The following is a 23,890-nucleotide window of genomic DNA, read 5'->3' on the forward strand; positions in this document are numbered from 1 at the left end:
TTGGTGTGTTTTTTATTCTATTGCGATTTTTATGCAAAAATTCATTTGTTTTAAGAGTAAATAATAGTCTATGTCAATGCTCCTATCTCATTTTCTGAATGTCTGAACTGCGTAACAGTAATGGTTTACATATGTTGTGGCATAGTTTTAAGAAATATATACTTTGTAGTTTAATCGCAGTATGATTTTAACTTAGTTCAAGCTTATGATGATTCAGATCTTTCAAGTTACGATAACTGAATACTATTATAGAAAATAAATAAAACAAAACTAAAAACAAAAGTTGTTCTTGAACAATTTGCCAATTTAGGCGGCCTTTCTTCAATTATTTTCTTTTTAAAAATACAGTAACAAGTTTGTAACAACTTAGTCATTTTTTTAACGAGGTATTTCTTTTAAGGATTGGGACGTAAAGGGAATGGGTCTTTAAGGCCTGAGCCATGACCCAGAGTTCATGGGTTCATCCATCATGTATTTAAATCAAATTTATGTTAGATTTGTTTGAATGAATTTTATATTTGAAAGGAATTGTTATGCTTTTAAAGCATTTTGCCATACCTAAAATCTACTTGCCAGTTAACATAATAATATGAAAACACAAAGACTTATAATTAAAGGGTAAATTTGGACTAAAAAAAAAAAAAAAAAAAAAAAAAAAAAAAAAAAAAAAAAAGTTCCGGATTACTTCGGATTTACAACCAAGAGCTGAAATATTTAGTTTTTTTAGTTTGTTTTTCATTATTTTAATTAAAACTTCTACCCGTTAATTATATATCTACTGTGTATATTTTCTTTTTATTTATAAATGAGATATTCCTTTTATTCACAAATGGGATTTTAATATCCTTGGGAACTGAGAAGTCTTACAAACCACAGTTACCTGTTTTTGTTTTTTCATGGACTATATTCCGGTTTTTTTAAACGAGACGGCTAATAATTTTCAAAAATAATTTTCAATAATTTTCAAAGAGGGCCAAGACTGTACAAAGGTTGATTTTTACACCACTCAAAAATAAAAGGGCATTTTTTACAGATTTTATATTTCTTCTAAAAAATTTTATCAAGAAGTTATTTTTTGCAGGACAATTCCCTTAGTGCAGGAAAATTTCTGTTTATACTGTTTAATATATTTTAAATTGTACTACTTTGAACCCTAATATAATTTATATAAGTCGCAAATTAAAAAATATACTTGGTATTTGAAGCTTGAATTACACTCAGCTCTTGAAATTCAGCAAAAAAAGCAAAATGAAGTAATTTTAATAGAAATATCACCTATATAAGTCGGTAAAAATGACCAGCAAGTCCATATAATTTGCTGCCCCCTCCCCCAGCTATTTTGAATTGTGACGTCTCTGGTTCCAAATATGTAGGCTACTGAACAAGCCAAAACATAGATAGTTCAAACGAATAATAATGTGATCTTTAATTAATAGTATTGGCATTGTATCCGTCCTCTTTATACTTAAGCGCATAAATTTCTGAGTACTTTTTAGTTAGTCTGGCATGTTTGACGTAAAATCGGCAATTATAAGCTTAGTCACTTACGAAGTTTTTTTTTTCGTGTTTACTTAATAATATTGGTTGGATAATTGATTTATCTTCGTAATATTTACTCAACGTATCATCAGTATGATTAGTTAATTTTACGTTATTATATCGTAATGTTTCACGCAACTTTCCTTATTTCTTTTTTCAAATTTAACACTGGAATTTTGACCCCCTTCCCCCCCCCCCAAAAAAAAACACTAACTTCTTGTGTACTAGCAATGCTTTCCTTTCCTTTTGTTTCCTGGCATGTTTACTTAGCTGGATGAAGGGGATTTTAATAGTCACCAGCAAGTCCGAAGCCAAAACCTATGTTTGAGGGGGGGGGGGGAATATTTTTTCGTGGGGGTGTCTGTGAAAAACTTTAAAAAACAAATCAATAATTTGTTTTTATATATTTTTTACTTTTTCACGAGTCAGAAAAAAATTCGGGTGGGGGGGGGGGTCTCAAACCTCCAAAACCCTCCTAGATAGAGCCTCTTGATCATCAGTAATAAATGCTAACCCCCCTTCCAACTATGTACAATTATATTGAAGGTTTGGTGGTTTTTTTTTCTCACCGCGTCTCTTCAACCCCTTATAATCAATTAATGATTGTTTTTTTTCCCCCTTGCCCATTCTCGGAAACCATAAATAATAGTTATTAAAGAGTTAAATATATAAAATAAAAATAAAGTTTATGTGGGTTGCAAAAATCCAAACTTAAAAAAATAATAATAACCGTGATAGTAATAATAGTAACAAATATCGTAATAATATTAATGATAAAAAAACAATAAATAATAATAAGAATAAAAGTAGAAATAAACTAGTTTGTTGTAATTTACAGGATTAGAATCCTCTTTAGACATAATACCACGCTACGAAGCATTTACGAACTCTTCCCAGCTTATTTATAAAAACGATTCAAGAATATATTCGATCCATTTTCCAATTTCAAAAATCGTGAAAATCAAGCTGCTTGCTCCATGCGAGGCGAAATTGTGATACTTGTATCGTGAAATGCACCACGAATTAGAATGTGCTGCGTGCGGTGGATCGAGTGGTACTCTAGGGTGAAAATCAAGTGCCAGAGGGAGCGCAACCCCCTGATTATGCTATGAAGTATAATACTATAGCGTCTTTTTTCAGCCTTGGCTATGTTTATTATGTAATCCAGGTATTTCGAGCTTTGATGCAACGACATCATAATAAGACAAAGGAGAATTAGAAATGCATGAAAATCCCAACATTGTTCTTTTTGTAGTTTAAAGTCACTTCTTTGCCTCTTTTTTTGTTATTATATTTCATCCTTTGAAGAATTTCAGACATGTTTCTATTCTCGTTTTTCTTCAACCTTGACCGTTCTCATTGCGTGTTTCTTCATCTGCTGTATAGTTTTCTACTATTTGAAAGATTTTTTTATATACCAACTCTCTGTGATGTAATTGGCAGATTTGAGTTTATCAGGTCCCAGCAATTTGTAGAAAGGCTGTTTTTTGGCTCGACAATGTACTAAGACTTTTCACCTTTTGAAAGGAAACTATTTTTAAAGAAAATCTACAACGCCGCTTGTTTTTGGAGAAAATTTATAAAGCCTTTAACTCTAGAACCACTAATTTGCCCCAGAAACTGAAGAGACAAGACCGACTAATACATTTTTTTTTACGTATTGTGAAATTTGCTTTATTGTAGAATATAGTTGCCTACAGTGCAGCATTTAACAAAATGTAGGGGGGCAAACAAATCTCTAATAAAAACAGATCTGTTAGAATCAAGAGGGAGCATTTTTGGTCGTTTGTGTTTCGTTCTGATTGAATCTTAAAGAAAGAATCCCTCCCAGTGGCGTAATTTTGTTAAAATCCTAGGGGTGAGGGGGAACTTTGGAGCCGAATTTCCAAGTTTGAGTGAAAATGACAGTGTAAAATGACCCATATAGTACCACAAAGGCAAGGGTTTACTAAATAAAAGTAATCTGTTTCTGTGGATGCTTCAATTATAGATCCTATCTTAGCTTTTACAAGATTTTTGAAGACGCTAAATTTCAGCTGGCTGTAAAACTGGGGTCTGGGGGGTAGTTGCCTCCTGCTTCATAGAAAATTATGCTCATGATCCCTCCGTCTCTCCCTCTCTCTCTTATTTTTTATTATTTTTTATTTTTTTAACTATAAATGAGTTAGTGTTGAAACAGTATGCGTAGTTTCCTAATAAAATATCGCTTACATTATCTCAAACTTGATCACTCTTTTTCTCGTTCTCAGGTCTTTTTAGCAGAAAATACAAGTTCATTTTGCTCTGATTAGTGAAAATGTCATCAATTAAAAATTAAATTTAGGGGTTATGTTCCCTGTGCAAATTTTTGGTATACTTTCTTATGTAGCTTTTTACTATTCAATAAAATTTAATTTTTTATTACTTAAACACTATTTAATACTATTATATAATAATAATCCTATTTATTTTTTTACTGCTTGAATACTATTTAGTACTATATACAATAATAGTACTATTTAATTTTTTACTGCTTGAATATTATTTAATACTATAATATAATAATAATACAATTTATTTTTTTACTGCTTGAATACTATTTAATTATATTATGTAATAATAATCCTATATAAATTTTTAATACTTGAATACTATTTATTACTGTTATATAATAATAATATTATTTAACTTTTTACAACTTGAATACCATTTAATACTTTTATATAATAATAATACTATTTAATTTAGAACTGCTTGAATACTATTTAATACTATTATATAATAATAACACTATATAATTCTTCAACGTAAGACGACAATTTTTCTTTCACTCAACCTGAGATTCTGTTTTATGTATTTAAAAAAAATCTTACTAAAAATTGAATACTATAATGCCAAGAAATGAACAAATATAATAAAACATTTTTATTATTAAAGACCAATATTTTATTAAAAGTTCACTTCTAGTCGTCAGCAAGTGAATGTGTCCTCGTTGCCATGTTGGCAGCTCGTGCCCAGATGATTAAGCAACTCAAAACAGTTCACCCTTTTGTTGAAGACGGAGTATTGCTCTCCAAGCTTATTGCTTACTGCTCAAAGGAAGCGCATTCCTGCGTTGAAAAGGCAGCGATGATTAGTTTCGTTAAATTAAGGATATTAGATCCTGACGAGGAATTGAGTCTACGAGGATCTACTCTTCAACAGGTCAGTATGATGGTATTTGATAAAAAGGGGGATAATCTTGAGAATTTTTTTTGTTAATTATCCGTAAACTTAATCATTCCGAAAGCCTCATAACATTCTTCGCATTCTAAAATGGTTAAGTTGATACGACAAACAATAAAGAAACGTGACAAAAATAAATATTACTAAATTTTTGAAGTCTGCTAATGACGTGCTTAGTCGTGGTAATGATACACTTTAATGAAAAAAGGGGGAAGGAACTGGGAATACATTAAAGAAAAATGCTGGAAGCTTTTGCAGTTAATGATTGGTGAACTTGACAATTGAGCTGCTCACTTTAAAAAAAAGATTCAGCCCATAAAACAACAAGCAAAGAACTTTGTGTTGCTGGTATTTACTATGCGTGCATTTCAAACGGTTGTTCTATCACACGTATATCACATGTACCATCACATGTTATGAGTGCCGCCATGCATAGGCAATGGCGGTTCTTGCCTCTTTTGTACCCAGGGAAAAATTTTGCGCCTCTCCGTATTTCACAGAATTTTCAGGTCAAATTTTAAAGAAATTCTCATTTTATCAACAAAATCATTTTCAATATATTAATTAATCAATAATTTACTGTTTAATTTTCTTCTAATTTATTAATTAAATTGTTCAATTATTTTCAATTATTTAATTGTGAGTATTTTAATTATCATTATTTCATTATTTTTTTTTATTTTATCAGTTAATTAATAACTGTGCCCTCTAATTTATTCTAATAAAAATAAAATTTCAAAAATTACAAAATTATTATAAATGTCGAAGCCCTTAAGGGTTAGTGGTATTTCTGAGTTAGCAATTTAAAGAGATTAATAAAAGTATTAGAATTGTTAATAATGTTATTGTTATGTATTTTTTATTATTTCTAATATTTGGTTTAGGTCAAATATCTTTTCAAGAACAACGATTTTAACTTTCCTACTAAATTGGATTATTTCCAAAATTATCAAATATCCATGTTATACGGGTACTATATAAATATTTATTAATATTGCTCATAATTAATTATTATTTAAGTATTTGATTTAGATGAAATATTAGACCAACATTTGATTTGATTTTTTTTCTAGAAAAAGGCGGTCTATGCTTAATTGTTCATTATTTCGCAAGTTGCGCCAGGGCCACGACTGCAATTTTGCTGCAAATGTTTTGCACACAAATTTTATTTTTGATTTTTGACCTCCCCAACCTAATAAAAAGGACGACAAGGAAATATGGTTCTTGATGGATTATTACCCTCTTTGGGCAAACTACAAAATGACAAACACCCTTTAAAGCACACTCAAAGTATACTAATACTATTACTTATAGTATTACCAATATATATACTAATATACTATGCTATTCAACTAATACCAAGATTTAGCTAGCATTAATTGGAGTCAATATTTGAAATATTGAAATATTTTTCAACGGATTTTTGAAATATTTTTCAAAAAATATTCTGAATGGCTGTAAAATTCTATGAAAAGTTCTGATTGGCTTAAACCAGCACTAGCTAAACCTCAATTTTGGTAAAATTGTGTATTGGCCTATAGAGAGTCTTTTTGGCACCATTAAGAATTGAGCTTAATTGAATTTTAATTGAGCTTAATTGACCATTAAGAATTTATCCGTCGGACCACCCTTGGAAGGATTTTTTTTTTAATGCTAGTTTCCTTTTTTTTCATTTTTATTTTTTTGTATTATTTATTTGTATGATACATTTAAAGAAGTTTACAACCCTTGGAGTGGCTTAATTTTCTAAATTGTTTGGTTTATCGAGTTTTAATTTCCACGTTTTTGCTCCTGTTTTTGTATGTGTTTTTTTCTTTCATTTTCTTTCTTTTTGTTACACTCCATCGTCATGTTTTGTATATTTGATGGGTTATAAAATAAATAAATAAATAAATAAATAAATAAATAAATATATATATATATATATATATATAAAAAAAATATATATATATATATATATATATATATATATATATATATATATATATATATATATATATATATATATATATATATATATATATATATATATATATATATATATATATATATATATTGGATATTTGTCCTGGCTCTGGATCAAAGCATAGGAAGAATGAAATGCCTTATTACAGGTTTATGTGCATGGCCGTAGGGAGGGGGGCAGGGGGGGGGCAGCGGCCCCCCCCCTAGACCTTCAAATTTACATTAAATATGGCTGAAAAAGCAGATGGTTTGGAAAAAGCAGTTGATAAAACTCCATCACACTATCGACAGCCCCCCCCCTAGATATTATGCTGCCTAATTCTGCCTACGCCCTTTAAGCAGCATTCGCACTAGGTACATATTTTTCTATGCTGCGTGATTAAGTTGCGTTACGGTAGTGTGGGGTTCCTACACTATCATTAATGTTAATAAATTTTTCCACAAATTTCCATAACATAAAAATTTTTCCCCCTCACAAGGGGAATTTTACCTTGTTGACTTAACAGTAAATTTTGTAGCAAATCGCTTGAATTAATCAGACATGGAGCTGTGAAAACCACCTTCGTAACCAGTATTTTTTTTTAGTAAGTTAGTTTTTTGGTATGAAAAGGGTTTAAAATGTTTACATCAAAAGTTTTTTTTTTAGTCTAACCTTTACTTTTTACCAATAAAATTTTTAAACTAGTTGGTACTAATATATAGTTTTCAATATATTTATATCATATATACTGTGATTTATTTCAGAATGAGGAATTGTTGAGCTTCAAGACTCTATCCTTTTATTAGTTTCTATTAACTCATTTGAAATTTTTAGAAGTCTTCGGCTACTAGTTATACCTTGTTTACTTTATTGAAAAAGTTCAGCTATTTCCCGACTCCAAATAAGTATTTTATTGTTTTAAAAAATAAAGTTGTGAGACAGAGTCAAACTTTAGCGTAAAGAGCGAGGCGTTGAGGAGGGGACAGCCTCTTTCATATACGGAATAATTTCTGTTCGTTTTAAGTTTTAGTGTCGCTCCTTACTTTCAGTTTAAAAAACTTGTTTTTTTTATTTAATTTCTGATCGTTTTTTAGTTAATACAGCTTTTATTTTGGCTCACCGTCATTGAATAAGTGAAAAAAAATTTCATACCAATTTTACTTTTCATTTGTTAAATGGCTGTCTCTAAATTTGGTTCTGACGTAATTTACAAATTAACTTACGTAACGAACTTCTATATTCGTATATTTTTCTTCTGGCAAAAAATACAAAGTCGCAGGTTTTTGCAGATATGAGCTTGAAACCTATGTAATAGGGTTTTTTGATACGCTGAATCTGACGGTGTGATTTTCATTAAAATTCTTTAACTTGTAGGGGATGTTTCCCCCCTCTTTAAAAAATCAGGTAAATTTTCGCAGGCTCGTAGCCTTTGATGAGTAATGCTAAACTTAATAAAATTTATATATTTAGAATCAGCATTATAAACGCCTTCTTTTTATACATTTATTGACATAAAAATTCTCTTTTTAAAAGTTTCGATAACTATTGAGCCGTATCGCTTGTTTTTTTTTATTGTTTTTTTTATTAGGTGTATATTATTACGTATATGAGGGGGTTCTCCCTTTAGTCAATACCACGCTCTTTATGTTAAAAGTTTAAAAAACTATTAATTCACAAACCCCTGAATCACAAAGGCCGTTTAATTAGAATAGACAGCTCTTTTGAAAGCACTAAAAAAAACTGTAGCGTAAAGAGCGAGGTATTGACTTGGGGGAGACCCCCCTCATATACGTAATAATTTCTGTTCGTTTTAAGTTCTAATATTGCTTCTTACTTTCAGTTGAAAAAACTTGTTTTTTTAAATTTAATTTCTGATCGTTTTTTAAATAATGCTTGGGAATCCGGCGCCCCCTTCATAAAAATGTCCCTTACCCCAAAGAAGCATCCTCCACGGAAAGATTATCCTGAGTAACCCTCTCCTCTACCCCCCCCCCACCAGAAAAAAATCCTTCCTGAAAATGTCTGTATACTTCCCAATAACCAATATAGTATGTAAGCAATGGGCAAAGTTCATAACTTGCAGCCCTTCCCCTGGGAACTGTGGGGGATTATTCATCCTAAAAGACATATTTTTTAGATTTTCGACTATGCTGAAGAAAATGGCTATCTCAAAATTTTAATCGTGTGACTTTAAGAAAAAAAGAGCGTGGGAGGGGGCCTAGTTGCCCTCCATTTTTTTTGGTCACTTAAAAAGGGCACTAGAACTTTTAATTTTCGTTCCAATGAGCCCTCCTACGATATTCTAGGACCACTGGGTCGATACGATCACCCCTGGGAAAAAAAAAATAAACACGCATCCGTGATCTTTTCTTCTGGCAAAAAATGGAAAATTCTACATTTTTGTAGATAGGAGCTTGAAACCTCTACAGTAGGGTAACGCTGAATATGATGGTGTGATTTTCATTAAGGTTCTATAATTTTTAGGGGGTCTTTCCTCCTTTTTTCGAAAATCAGCCAAATTTTCTCAGGCGTGCAACTTTTGATGGGTAAGATTAAATTTGATGAAACTTATATTTTTGAAATCAGAATTAGAATCTGATTCTTTTGATGCATCTAATGGTATCAAAATTCTGTTTCTTAGAGTTTCGGTTACCATTGAGCCGGGTCGCTCCTTACTTACAGTTCGTTACCACGAACTGTTTGATGCTTGTGTGAAAGGTTTTTTGGTTTGGCGTGAACGAACCATTATTTGTGAAGTTTACGCTGAACATTGAATATTATTCAAATCAACAAATTCCGAACGGGATACAATATAGGCACAGTAGTCAGGGATAGTTTTGATTTTAACCAGAGTTGGTACTATATAATGGTTCTTACTTTAAATAAATTAATTATTAACGAATATATTATCATCTCTTGGATTAAATTTTTGCATTAAGTACAACGAACTCAGATTATTATGCAACAATGTTAGGCAAACCTACTTAGGAAAGTTTTTGTTGTAAAGTTGAACTGTGACTATAGTAAATTTCAAAATACTCTATTTTAAACAGAAGATGATACTACTACAGTAATATGGCTCACGTGGGGAATTATCTCAGCCTTCACTCTATTTACTGAGCAATGACAATACAGGTCTCAAAAAGGTTATTACGTAAGCAATGCCATGTTGTTATTAACATTTGAAAGAAAAGTCACTTCATAATTAAAGATGAAAGGACCTTGATATTCACTTATATCACCAGTTAATTACTTTTTGACCCACTTTTTTTTATACATTAATCAAAATTTTCTCGCACTAGATAAAATGGCCAAGGATATAGTACATATTTTAATCTTTTTGTACCTTTTCATGGAACGCTGATTTTCAAAGAACTTGTAATTTGATTAATTGTTATGTGTACAATTAATGTTACTTTAACAACAAGATGACATCAAAATTGTCGTATAGTCTAGCGCGTAAAATTTAGGACCAAGATAACAATAAAATAACGTGTCCAGGGCCAAAAATGACTGTTCAAATGTGTATTTAAGCGTTACTTTAATCATACAATGAAATGCAAAGCGCAATATTGGGTAGTGTTTTAATATATAGGGCCAAAATAATAATAAACTGACTGGCCCAGGACCAAACTCATTTTAAATGTGTGATGGAATCGTTACTGTACTATGTATTATTGGAGCGGACATTATTGGGTAGACTTTTTTTCCCAGGGACAAAATCACAGCAAAATGACTGACCCAGGGCTAAACCCACAGTCAATCTATATAACGAATTGTTACTGTAGCAATACTATGTCATAAAAAGGGTATTATCTATTAGTGTTTTCATATCAAGGGCCGAAATATTAATGAAATGACTTGCCCAGGGCCAAAATAATTTTTAAGTGTGTACTGAATTGTCATTGCAGCTACATTTCGTAATGAAAGAGTGTATTATCAAGTAGAGTTTTAATACACAGGGCCAAGTTAATAATAAAATTACCGCCCTGGGGCATGGAAGAGTGTTGGGTTGACTTGATTTGATATCCAGGGTCAAAATATTTATAAACTGACTGGCCCAAGGCTAAACTCACAGTTTAGGTACTGTATGAACTGTTGCTGTAGCAACACTATGTTATGATGAATGATGCTATTGAGTGCGTAATATCCACGACTTAAGAAATAATGAGAAACGTGGTTCTCTTTAAACATATAATATATTTTTTTGCCCCTGGATTTTTGTTTGTTTGTTTCGTTCATTGTCCTCCACGGGGGTTACCAAATAGTTCAGTATTTAGGAGCTATTTGCTGAAAAGCCAAAATAATCCACAGGGCGAGCAGAAAAAACTCCAGCCGCAAAACTAACATCATGGAAGTAATCAAACATTTGGAGGGCAACTAGCCCCCCCCTCCACCGTACTTTTCCCCAAGTCATCGGATCAAAATTTTGAGATGCATTTTGTTCGGTATAGTTGAAAGGTTCAATATCTATATCTTTTTGGATGACATGACCCCCCACATGCCCCGGACTCAGGGCCTCAAGAAATGAAGCTCGTTCATGGTTTACAAATAGTATTGGTTATTGGGAAGTATACAGAACTTTTTAAGGAGGGAGGGGATTTTTTGGGGATGGTCTTTCCACGGAGATAATTTCCCATTGGGATGGAAGTTTCCGAGGGTGAACTTTACAGGAAAAAAATTATACGGGGGAATTTGCCAGGATGCATATACAAAATTCGTTTTATGTGTCTTACTTTCTCGTTTTGACTCCATTTTACATGTGGAGGTTCTCAGGGGGAAATGTCTGTTAGAAATTTTCAGCAGAGTTGGAATTCTTTGAGGATTATTACGTGGGGTGATTTCCCACGGGAGAAACTCCATGGAGAAATATCATCAGGAGAAATTCTCCATAGGGAAATTTTCTGCGGAAGAAACTTTCCAATGGAGGAGGGGGGGGTCTGGGAAACCACAGGACATAGGCACCCATAGGCTGAATTTTATGGGAGGGGGCTTACCTGGTCTAATAGGCACTCCCAACGCTATATAATTGAAATCTCAAGATAAAATATCATAGGCAGCCCGATAGCCCTGCCTAAGTAAAGAGAGATATGGGAACAATATATTATTTATTTTTATTGTTTTAGACCAGAGTACTTATTATAGAAATTAATGTCATAGAAACTTCAAAAACAGCTCATGGAGGGCAACGAGCCCCCCTCCCCCACGTCAATCTCCCAATCACATCCGTTGCCATTTAGTTCAACGTAGTTTAAAGGTCCGGAAAATATGACTTTGAGGATGACAACCCTCAGGGCGAGGGTTATAACTTATGCCCTGGGGGACATAAGGTTTTTATAGAAAGGGTGGTCGTATAAACATCGGAGGGGGCTCATTGGATTGGTAATCAGAAGTTCTACTGGCCCTTTTAACAGTCAAAAGTGATTGGAGGTCAACCAGCCCCCCCCCCTACACCAATCATTTCCCCAAATATATCCAATCAGAACTTTAGAGGTAGCAATTTTGTTCAGCGTAGTTGGGAGGGCCAAAAATTATGTCTTTGAAGATGACCCCCCTCTCCATATCCCTCAGGGCAAGGGCTGTAAGTTACGCCCTGGGGGCATATAAGGTGGTCGTATAAACATCGGAGGGGGCTCATTTGATTGGTAATAAGAAGTTCTACTGGCCCTTTTAACAATCAAAAGTGATTGAAGGTCGACCAGGCCCCCCCTACACCAATCATTTCCCCAAACATATCCAATTAGAACTTTTGAGCTAGCCATTTCGTTCAGTGTAGTTGAGAGGGCCAAAAATTATGTCTTTGAAGACGACCCCCCTCTCCATATCCTTCAGGGCAAGGGTTGTAAGTTACGCCCTGGGGGCATATAAGGTTTTTATAGAAAATGTGGCCGTATAAACTTCGGAGGGGGCTCATTGGATTGGTGATCAGAAGTTATAGGGCTCTTTTTAAGAATTAAAGTGATTAATTCTTGAGAAGTATTAAAAGTAAGATAAAGATAAAGTTTAAAGAGAATTGAGCAGCCAAAGGGGAAAGGTAAGATGAGTAATAAAGGTAAAGGAAATGAAGTGAAGGGATAATTAGACATTCGACTTATTAGTATTTTGTTTGTAAAGGTAGAGTTTTTCATTTCTTTCTTACTTTTTTTATTTTTTATTGTTATTTTGGGGGATGGGGGGTGAAAGTAAATTATATATCGGGGGAAATAGAGGTTGATGAAAAAGGATTTGAAAAGTGTAATTTAAGGTCACGATGGAAGGGGTGCCCTAAGGGGGAAGGGCAGCCTGAGATATTGGATGAACCTAAAAGGTATATGAAAATTGAAATGTAGTATACCTCTATTTTTATAACCTGATATATTTTGGAATGCTCAATTTTATATAATTTTAATATTTTGAATTTTTTGAAGAAGTTTTTTATTAAGAAAAGAGTAGGTGACATTAAATAAATTATGAGATATTTTTAAAGAGTAAGTGACATTAAATAAATTATGAGATATTTTTAAAGAAAATTTGAAAGTCACCGAGAGGAGAGGAGGTGGAAAAAAAGAATTAAAGTGATCAGAGGGCCAATACCTCCCCCCCCCACACACACGTCATATTTTAGCGATACACATCTAATTGAAATTTTAAGATGGCCATTTGTTGTTGTAAAAACTTCGAAAAGGGCTCATTCGGTTGGAAATTGAAAGGACTAGTGACCTCTTTAATAGTCGAAATTGATTGGAGCGCAACCACCCCCCCACCCATAATTTCCCCCAAACACATCCAATCAAAATTTTGTGATAGTTATTTTGTTTGACGTAGTTTAAAAGTCTAGAAATTATGTCTTTGAGGATGACACCCCCTCCTCCCCCCACAGTCCTCAGGGTAAGGGTTGTAAGCTATGCCCCGAGGGCATATAAGGTTTTTTATGGAAAGGGTGGTCGTATAAACTTCGGAGGGGGCTGGATTGGAAATCGGAAGTTTAAGTGCTTTTTTTAAGAGTCAAATTTATTGGAGGGTAGCTGTGCCCCTCCCCCACGTAATATTTTCTCCAAGTGCATCCGATAAGAATTTTGAGACAGCCATGTGTTCAAAAATAGTACAACAATCTCATAACACGACCGTTGGGGTTGACATAACCCCCAGAGTATGGGGGTAAGGGTTGTAAGTTATGCCCCGGGGGCATATAAGGTTTTTACGGAAACGGTGGTCGTATAAAATTCAGAGGAGGCTCATTGGATTGGAAATCGGAAGTTTAAGTGCCATTTTTAAGAGTCAAATTTATCAGAGCGTAGCTGTACCCTCTCCCCATGTCATATGTTCCCCAAATGCATCCGATAAAAATTTTGAGATAGTCATGTCTTCAAAAATAGTCCAAAGATCTCATAACACGGCCTTTGCTGCTGACACATCCCCCAGAGTATGGTCATAAGGGTTGTAAGTTATGCCCCAGGGGCATGTAAGGTTTTTATGAAGGGGTGGTCTTGTGAACTTTAGAGGAGGTTCATTTGATTGCAGCTGTGGACAAATCTCCGAGCCTTACTTTGTATAGAGAATATAAAAGAGAATTTTGGTCAGGAGTTTTATTTCAAGCTGGGATTGCCCATTAAATATTTGAGGATTTGGATTCAGATTCGAGCAAATTGTCTTCCAATTTATACTAAGGTTGCAAGGAAAAAGAGGGAAGGTCCGGAGGCCGGGTGTAGATGCTTGAGATGCGGGAAAAATGATTATGGGTTGGGCCATTTCCTCCTCCGGTGTAAGCAACTATCTCATTTAAGGGGATTAATTATCCAGGAGGGGGAAGATAGACTGCTTTGTGAGTTAATGAGGTCTAGGACTCCCCGTTATATTGTGTCAGTAGGAAGTTTTGTATTGATGGGAAGGATGTCAAATGAAATGTAATTTTTGTTTAGTATTTGTCTTTTTGTATATGGCTTTAATTGGCTTTTAAATACAGATTATTATTTGATTGGAAATATATAGTTTTAGTTCCATTTTAAGAGTCAAGCGTGATGGAGAGAAAAATATCCCCCCTCTCTCTGATATCCCCTTTTCACCAAAAAATTCGATCGAAATTGTGAGATAGCCATTCTGTTACCAATAGTCCAAAGAGAATATAAATATGTCTTCAGTAATCCAATATAAGAAATATTTAGGCGGAATTTGAACTAAATTAAAATAGACTATGAGCATGTGGACTTCCAAAAAGGTGACAAAGTAATGTCTCAAAATCACCGTATATTATTAATTTAGACCTTTAAGAGTAAGTTGTCGAGGATTCTGAACTATCCAGAAAGATCTAGGCGTGTACTTTTAATACTACCACTACAGGTACTGTAACTAATGACGCTAAGAGTATTAAGGTGAAACTTTTAGGAAGCGTTTAGGGAAAGTTCCAATTAAACAAAAAACTGTATGCATGCAGGTTTTCAAAAAGGCCTATAAGCAATATCATAGGCAGCATCACTCTATAATAGCTAGAAATATCATTGAAACATTTAAAGAACCTAATTCGATTCAAAATTAAAAGTTTTAGTGTCCTTTCTAAGAGTAAAGAGAGTTTGGAGGGTAATCAGCCCGTCTCTCAAGCCGATTTATTTCCCAAAGACATCCAGTCAAAACTTTGAGACAACCCTTTTGCTCAGCATAGTAGAACGGTCCAGAAAATATGTCTTTGGGGATGTTGGGCATGTCAACCCCCCACAATTATGCAGTTGGTCCATTATGTTACATAACTAAGTGCTACTTTAAAACTAAATAAAAAAGCGTTGTGTTTGCGGTTGCCAATAAGACACTTCAGCAATGTATCGAGAACAACTGGGGGTATTAAGTTGACGCTTTTGGGGCTACTACTGTTACTACATATGCTCTTACAATTTAAACAAATAAATAGAGTGTAAGAGTATACAGGTTGTCAGAGAGCATAGACAGAATCTTTTGGGAATGATATTAAGTTTTATTTTTTCAGTTCAACTTGAGGAGGTATAAAATTAAATTGAAAAATACTTTTTGTCTCATGATTAAAAAATTACTGAAAAAGTTTATCCCAACGTACAAATAGCAAGCCAAACTTTTGATTCTTATAGAAAAAAACCGAAAAATTAAAAAAAAATCATGAAAACGACTATGTCAATAAAAAACAAACAGAAATTAATTTAAAAATATCTTTCCCACAAAACAAGGTTTTGAAAGAAAAGTAAAGAGCTTCTTTAAGCCAAAAATGGGCAGAAATGAAGTCAAGTAATCGTCCAAGCGTATAACTTCCACTAGTCACTATCAATAAATAAATGAAACTCAAAACGAGCAGAAATTAGAATAAGTAGCCGAGTCAAAGTCGAAACGAGCAAAAATCAATATTATTAGGGCTGATAACCCCCATGCCTTCTCAAGACCAGAAAATAATTTGCGCTTTACTGAAAACAAAATACGTTCAAATTTTTCCCTTTTTTTGCTTAAATAAATAAAAAAATTTAAGACTTTAAGGAATAAATATCAGTGTTATGTATAGGTATATTAAACTGACAATCCACTTTTTTTTTTTTTTTTTTTTTTTTTTTTTTTTTTTTTTTTAGTAAAGCCCAAGTTATGTTCTGGCCTTGAGAAGGCATGGGGATTGTCAGCCCTACTAATGCTAATTTTTGCCCGTTTTGGGTTTGAATCGGCTATTTATTGTAATTTCTGTTCGTTTTGGGTTTTATTTATTTTTATTGTGATTTGTGGTAGTTTTACGCTTGGAAGATTAGTTTACTTTATTTCTGCCCATTTTTGGCTTAATGGAGCTCTTTACTTTTCTTTGAAAATCTTTTTTCGTGGAAAAAGTTTTTTGAATTATTACAAATATAAGGCAGCGTCATTCAGCAAGGGGGCTGGAGCCCCCCGCCTCCCTGTACCCCCCCCCCCCCTTATGAGAGACCATGCACAGGGGGGATTACACCATGACTTTAAAACGATTAGAAATTAGATAAAAACAAGTTTTTTTCAAATAAAAGTATGCTAAGGAGTATTTTTCAACTGATATTCTAAACCAAAAATTTTCTGGGGGAAATTTGCAGCGAGGATGGAATAGTACGGGGGTAATTTCCCAGGGGAAGGATTTTTAAGTGGAAGGAGCTTTCTATGGAGGAGTTTTTCGTGGGTGAGAATTTTCCACAGAAGGGGAGGCGAATTTCCGGGTATTATATGAAAAACGATCAGAAATCAAATAAAAAACAAGTTTTTCTTACTGAAAGTGTGGAAAAACTTTAAAAAAATAAACAGAAATTCTTCCGTATATGAGGAGGTCTGCCCCCTCTTCTATGCCCCACTTTTTGTGCTAAAGTTTGACCTTTAGACCCAATTCTTTAAGAACGATTCCTGAAACACAAAGGCCGTTTAATTAGAATCATGGCCTTTTTGGAAAATACTAAAAAAAACTTTATGATTAAAGAGGGGACAACCCCCCTCATATACGGAATAATTTCTGTTCATTTTAAGTTTTAGTATTGGTCCCTACCTTTAGTAGAAAAAATGTTTTTTTGTATACATTTAATCAATAAAAAGAATGAATTGCAGCATATTAAGCTCTGCAGCAAAATAAGCAACTAAAAGAAACATTAGATTTTCATAAGTGTTATTGTACGCAGTTAAATAGCTGCAATCGGCAATTGAACGCTCAAAACTACAAAATTCAATTTTAGTAAACTTACTGAACACGAATTAGAAAGCTGATTCCCACTGGCGGATCCAGGGGACCGGGGGGACATTCCCCCAAGATTTTTTCTGGCACCCTCTTATCCTGTTTTTTCTATTTTTCTCTCTTTTTTAGAATAAATTTGTCAATTTAGTCAATTATTGGCACCTTTGTCACTTTGGCCCTGCTCCTTAGAGCCCTTATCACGTTGGGCTTCCCTCAAGGTTTTGCTCTAGATCCGCCCCTGATGATTCCTCAATTTAAGGTCCCAAACCGTATCAGCTCGGATTTAAATCAACAAATACCTATTCATAAATCTGTTTTAGGCTATGGACGAAGATCGTGCTATGGGTTTAGTTCCGTTTTTTGTTTCGTGCACTATCGGAACAACCTCTTGTTGTTCATTTGACAACCTTGCAGAAGTCGGACCAATTGCTAAGGAGGCTGGAATTTGGATGCATGTTGACGGAGCTTACGCTGGAAATGCAATGATCTGCCCAGAATTTCAATACCTCATCAAAGGAATTGAGGTATGTCTTTAAAAAGATTTGTAACTGGACCTAAACGTTTCAAATCATTAGAAATAAACGAGACAGCTTGTCGGTGGATCAAATAGTTCTATATGTGTTAGTGCGAGGGGTCACCGGCTTTCTGAAATCACGCATACCAGGTGACGCCTGCCAAACGTGGCTAAAGTGTGCCAAGCGTGGTGCAAATGTACCAAGCGTTATGGGAACTGTTCCAAGCGTGTTGACACTGTGCAACGCATGGTGAAACTGTGCGGCACACGTGCCACTCGGCACATAAAAATCTTTGCAAAAAGCGTAAGCTATGATCAACATAAAATACTTAGAGGACCCCTTTTCCTTTTGCGAGGCTTTGTTCTGAAGATATGTAAAGGGCATAGATAAAAAGCATTAAATATTCCTTTGGAAGGCGAGAAGGGGGGGGGTCTCTACTAAGGGGAAAGAGAGAAGGGTGGCGATCTACTAATAAGAAAACTTATAAATGGGAAGAAGACAGCATCTCTTCTCATTTTATTCTTTAAACATTATTCGTATTCTCTATTCTTTAAACTATCTTATTCCTTAAACAGGAATTCAGAGAAGACGAATTCTCCTCTCTGAAATTTGTATATAAACTTCCTAAGATGTATAATCATTAAGATTCTCATCGGGTAACTTAAGACGAAGCTTAATCATTCATATTATATGAATGATTTCCCCGTAAAAACACTCAGGTTCGCTCCTTACCTGGAGAGACCAGCTTTGTTTCTAACGCGGTGACCCTTATGGGTCCTTATATTCTGATCTTTTGTAGAATGAGCAAAACAAGTTACCTTTCATGTGATCTATATAGGAATAGGGCATTGACGAGGTTTGATCATGGGAACAAAGAAATGATTAATTTTATCATGTAGCTAACCCTTTGACAGCTAGAGCATAGCCCTTTCTATTCACTCTCTTAATTGTCAGCTCCACAAATTTTAGTCTTAGTCACTGTTATTGAGAAGAAGGCGAAGATAGCAGAATACTAAAGCTAAATATGCCACCGCCACTTAAACAAATTGAATTTGATCATTTCTTTTCCATAAAAGAGCTACCTCTGAGGAAGCTTTGTTTGAAATAGATGTTCTCTTTGGTATAAATATTCCATTTTTATATATTTAATAAGAATTTTATTGTTTTGTGGTCCCCGTCAACTGTCAACCTAGGTTCAAGCGTCAACTGAGGTTCCACTGCCCTTTTTTTAGATTGTATAGTATGTGGAAAGGTTTCCCGAATCCGATTGAGAGTTGTATTATAGCCAATTGAACCTAAATGAAAATATTTATTCACCCTTATAGATTTTCCTTCAAATTCCTTCATCTTTTTTGTAAGGCTTGAGGTCTGCGGAAAGATTTGAAGTTGGGGCAGTAAGTGTACAACAATTCAAATATTGTAACTTATTTTTCCATATGATCAATCAGTTTTCCTGTACCTTATCTAGTTAACAAAATCTCTCCTCTTGTCGCCTCTTCCTCCGTACTTAAGAATTTCTACAGTAAAAAGTTTTACATATTAACCTTCCTATCCACTATGGGGAGATTCGTTGATCCTCTGACGGGGATGTTGGAGCCTCTCAAGCTCTGTTCTAATCTCACTCCCCTCCTACTTTGGACTTTGCGCTGAGAGAAAAATAAAACAGTGCGAGATTTTCAGCGTCTCTCTTTTTCTGTCTAAGATAACATTAAATCTGAATTTTTCAATTTGCATTTTTAATAAATAATCTGATTTTTTCTCTTTATTTTAGCATGCGATGTCCTTCAACACAAATCCAAATAAATGGTTGTTAACAAATTTCGATATATCTACCATGTGGTAAGTTACTCTTCTTTTTTTAGAAGTGAAATAAACGCGTGGAAATAAAAGTAGAAGCTTGCTATTATATTCCAGATGGAAACGTAAAAACAAATACTTTTCAAAAATACTTTTGAATTTATAACAAAACAGGTTAATAGAAAACTTAATTCAACTTTTTTTACTGGCAAAAAATTAATATCTCTTTAATAAACTCTTATAGAGAATCATTGAAATACACAAAGGCGTCAACTAGGGGGGTGGGGGGTAGGTTGAGTGGTTCCTCCTAGACCCCCCATAAACCTTTTTTCGGTATTGTCCTTGAAAAATACCTTTTTTAGTATTTTCATAAAAAAAATACCCAGCGTAAAAGACTTATCTAGACCTTTAGATGCTTTCCTTTAGGTAAGATGGGCCTTTTTGGCCCGAGAATCGTTGACTAATACCCTAATAAATTTTGCGCAGCTGTGTAATACTTTTGGTTGTATAGGATAAACGGTTCATAAGAACGGTTGGTCCTTATGGACTGAATGTAGTTTCGTTCATTGGAAAATATTTATCAAGATTCCAGCCCTTTTTGGGGGAGTCTAACTCATCCTCGAATTGCTAAAATTTTTATTTGTTTATAGGGTTTGATGACTAACTTCAAAATAATAAATTTTGCATGTTTGGAATCAGCATGAATAACACGTTTTGCTGTTGCATATATTGCAATAAAAACATCGTTTTTTAGAGTTTTGGTTTCAAGTGTCATCCAACACTCTTAAATGTGACGGGAGCTACCCCTCTCTCATTCGACCCCGTTTTTATATTCAATTTTAATATTCACACTATAACAATGCGTAAAGAATGATCATCATCCCTGAAAAAGTGCCGCTTTTCAAATATTTCCCAGGAGGACTTGGGCCTTGAAATACCGAAAACAGCATAATTTTAATGACTTTCGAAGGGAGCTCTTCTGGTAAATCTCTTTTAAGCGGAGGTCACCCATGCACACAGCCAGAGTGAGCCATGATACACGCCCCCCTCCTTGGTAAACTAGAAGTCCCTTAAAATCTATATTGAAAGAAAATTAGTTGTCTTTAAGTAAAAATAAAGGAGCTTTATTTACCTCTTGGTAAATAATGCTCCTCACAGGACTTCCCTTCCCATCTGAGAAATTTCCTAGTGACGTTTTCCATACCCCTCACCCTTTTTGCACTAGTAAGCATATGAATGTAACCTTTTATGTTATACTTGAAATATCTTTGCAATATGAGGCGAGCTATCACTCCTCAGCCTCCATATTACATGCTTCTACCAAAAGTAAAAAAAGGTAAAGATAGGCTACGGCATTGAACTTTACAGTCCCTACCGGCGGTGCTGATCTCCGTTTCTTGGCTCTTTAGCCAGGAAGTGAAATGGGGTTGGAGGCCAACCATCCTGTGCTTTCGCTCATCCTTCTTGTTTACCTTCCCCATATTTCTCCAGGTACCCATTTAAAGCTGGGTCGAATCTTGCTGAGCGTTACAGAGTCACACCACTGACCCCCATCCCAAACCAAATAATTGGGCACACTAGCATTCGAACCCTCGTCCTCTCGGATAAAGAATCCTTCCAAAAGTAATTCCTCCGAATAAAGAAATCGTAGGGATTAAATTTTATCCCTTCCCTTTTCCCTTCTTTATTTATTTGAATGCTCACTGAAAGTTAGAGATTTGGGCATAAAAAGCACTTTTTGAGGCCTATGACCCCCTCCCCTACCCACGCAAAGATCTACTGGTTCCATAGTAATTGTAGCGTGATTGTTGACCGCTGTACATAATTTCATTTAGCCTAAATTGAGTCAACTCAGCTAATTGAAGCTATAAAATAACTATCAATATTATCTGTTTATAGACCCCGGCGACACGCCGGCGGATCGACCAAACGCCGCGGAAGAGAGGTCCAGTCGAACTCCGCCGAAGTGTCGTAACAAGCCGCCAGCGCGCCGTCGCCGGCCGAGGTGGTGGCGTTCGGTCGACTTTAAATTAATTTTGCGGCAATTCTTTATTGTGTCAACCGCCACGTCGGAGCTTTTCCTTCTCGTGTGGTTTAGTATTTCGATTTTCATGATTAGAAATCAAGCAGGGCTTGCACTATCCCCGAATTTTCGGGTATTTCCCCGAAAATCTATGCGTCACCCCGAAAAAAAATTTGGTTCTCTGAATCCCCGATAATAACGCAATCACGGTGCCATCCCTAGCGATTTATCACCTGTGACTTTCCCTGCCAAATATTACTTTACATACCATAATTCTTCACTACTCTCTTATTCATTAATTTTCGTCTCTTTTGTTACTTTGCATAAAAACCAGACATATGCAATATGCAATTGCAAATATTGCAATATACTCAGTTCTTCATATGTTGACAAAAAACTGCATCGTCTTTATGAAATGAGTTTAAATCATTTCGAATTAGTTTCCCAATCGTTATTTCCAACATCGTTCGTAGTCAAGAATTGTATTTTCAAGTTGAATAGAATTATAGAACGAATTCACTACTATACAGCTTCAGCCTTCAGTTGGATTTTGAAATTGACAGCCGACAGATTACTTCTACAGCTGAATTGTAAGTTTACAGATTTTTTTTTGCTATTTTTAGATAAGATTTTCTTGATGTTCAATACTCAATTGTTGAACGCCTGAATGTTTAATACTCAATTGTTCGGAAGCTACCCCAAAAATAGGACTCGTAAATGAATTGTAAATTATTGCCTATAGGGGGGGATAGGGGGCTATCATTTTTAACTGATAATACCTTATTTTTTTTTATTGAAAGCAGGGATGCCAAAAGGATAATTATTTTTTTTTCATTTAAAGTAGAGACAGAAGAAAATGATATCAAATTCCCTGGGAAACCATTGAAATATTTTAATAGACCCAGGGTCCCCCATTAAGACTAGTTCATTGTCTTGGATATTTTGCAATTTCTCATAGACTACTGGCCTAATTTGGCTTTTGTGTGTGGTCCCTTTTAATTAGGTTATTTGGATCTTATTGAATGCCACGGCGAATCTATGACTCAGTTTTCCAATAATTTGAGGTATATCTGAATAATTTCGACATTTTTGTTGTTGTCTTTGTACCCCTTTACTCATACCTTCAATTTTCAATTTTTTTTTACTCATACCATATTTAACCTAGTTAATTATTAAGTAACTTATTTTTCTAATGAAAGCATAGACGGTATCCTATCAAGGTGATACCCAGAGGGGGGGGGGGGGTTAGGGGGTTTTACATTTAAATGATAATATCTCGAAATTTTTTTATTGAAAGCAGGGATCCCAAAAAGCTACTTTTTTTAATTTAATTTAATTTTTTTTTAATTAAAAGCAGAGACGGCATTTTATCAAGGTGGTATCCAGAGGGGGTGGGGGTAGTGAGCTATCATATTTAAATGATTTTTTTTGAAAGCAGGGGTGCCAATAAGTAAATTATTTTTTTTTTATTTAAAGCAGAGACGGTGTCTCATCAAGATAGTATCCATAGGGGGGGGGGCATAGGGAGTTATTATATTTAAGTGATAGTACCTTGATTTTTTTTTTTCGAAAGCAGGTATGCCAAAAAGTTGAAAAGTTGACAAAAATTAATGAAGATTTTCCTGAGTTATACTTGATACAGCACTTGCATGGTTTTACCGTCCAAAAGGAAAGGGACATATGCGTCCAATCTGTTTTTTTTTCTTATTGATGAAACGGGTTTAATTTGAAAACATTCATTCATAAGTACCAGGAACAGTCACACTAAAACGAATTGGTGTGATGAAAGCGATATCGACATCCCTACCTAACGTTGCGCTCGAGTGACAATGGCGCCCTTGGTCCAGTGCCCAAGTTACATTAAAAGGCCAGGTCATAATAAAAGCTTTCAATTTGGGAGGTTCAAGGAGGAGTCTTTGACAGTCTTATGACCTCAGGGTACTAGATGTTGCAACGTTCTCACGTATCTACAGTGGTTTAAAAAATACAATCACCCCAGCAATGATTACCAAAGATATGCACAAATATAACACTTGTAGCATTTGTAATATTATAAAACTTTTTTCAAAGCTTTTAAGAAAAGCAACAAATGATGAATACCCCAAGCTACTCTTAAAAGCTATTGTAAAAAGAAACTCTTTGGAGATTTCCGTGGAAATGACCATAGCAGAAGCTTTGAGCCTGGGTGGGAATCTAAGAGGAGTCTT

The 23,890-nt window shown here is 34.5% G+C and overlaps 1 protein-coding gene across 2 annotated transcripts in view; it reads left to right on the top strand.

Moving 5' to 3' along the window:
- Positions 1–23,890, top strand: part of Tdc2 (Tyrosine decarboxylase 2) — a 210,053-nt gene that overhangs the window by 64,636 nt on the left and 121,527 nt on the right. For both annotated transcript variants that reach the window (XM_089105998.1, XM_089105997.1), the window contains exons 5-7: positions 4,486–4,722; positions 17,669–17,872; positions 19,635–19,702. In XM_089105998.1, the coding sequence (XP_088962124.1) occupies positions 4,486–4,722; positions 17,669–17,872; positions 19,635–19,702 (509 nt within the window). The remainder of the gene's footprint in view (positions 1–4,485; positions 4,723–17,668; positions 17,873–19,634; positions 19,703–23,890) is intronic.

The sequence above is a fragment of the Artemia sp. Qi Xiang Cuo genome, chromosome 20 (genome assembly GCF_049724085.1).
Source record: "Artemia sp. Qi Xiang Cuo chromosome 20, ASM4972408v1, whole genome shotgun sequence".
Classification (NCBI taxonomy): Eukaryota; Metazoa; Arthropoda; class Branchiopoda; order Anostraca; family Artemiidae; genus Artemia; species Artemia sp. Qi Xiang Cuo.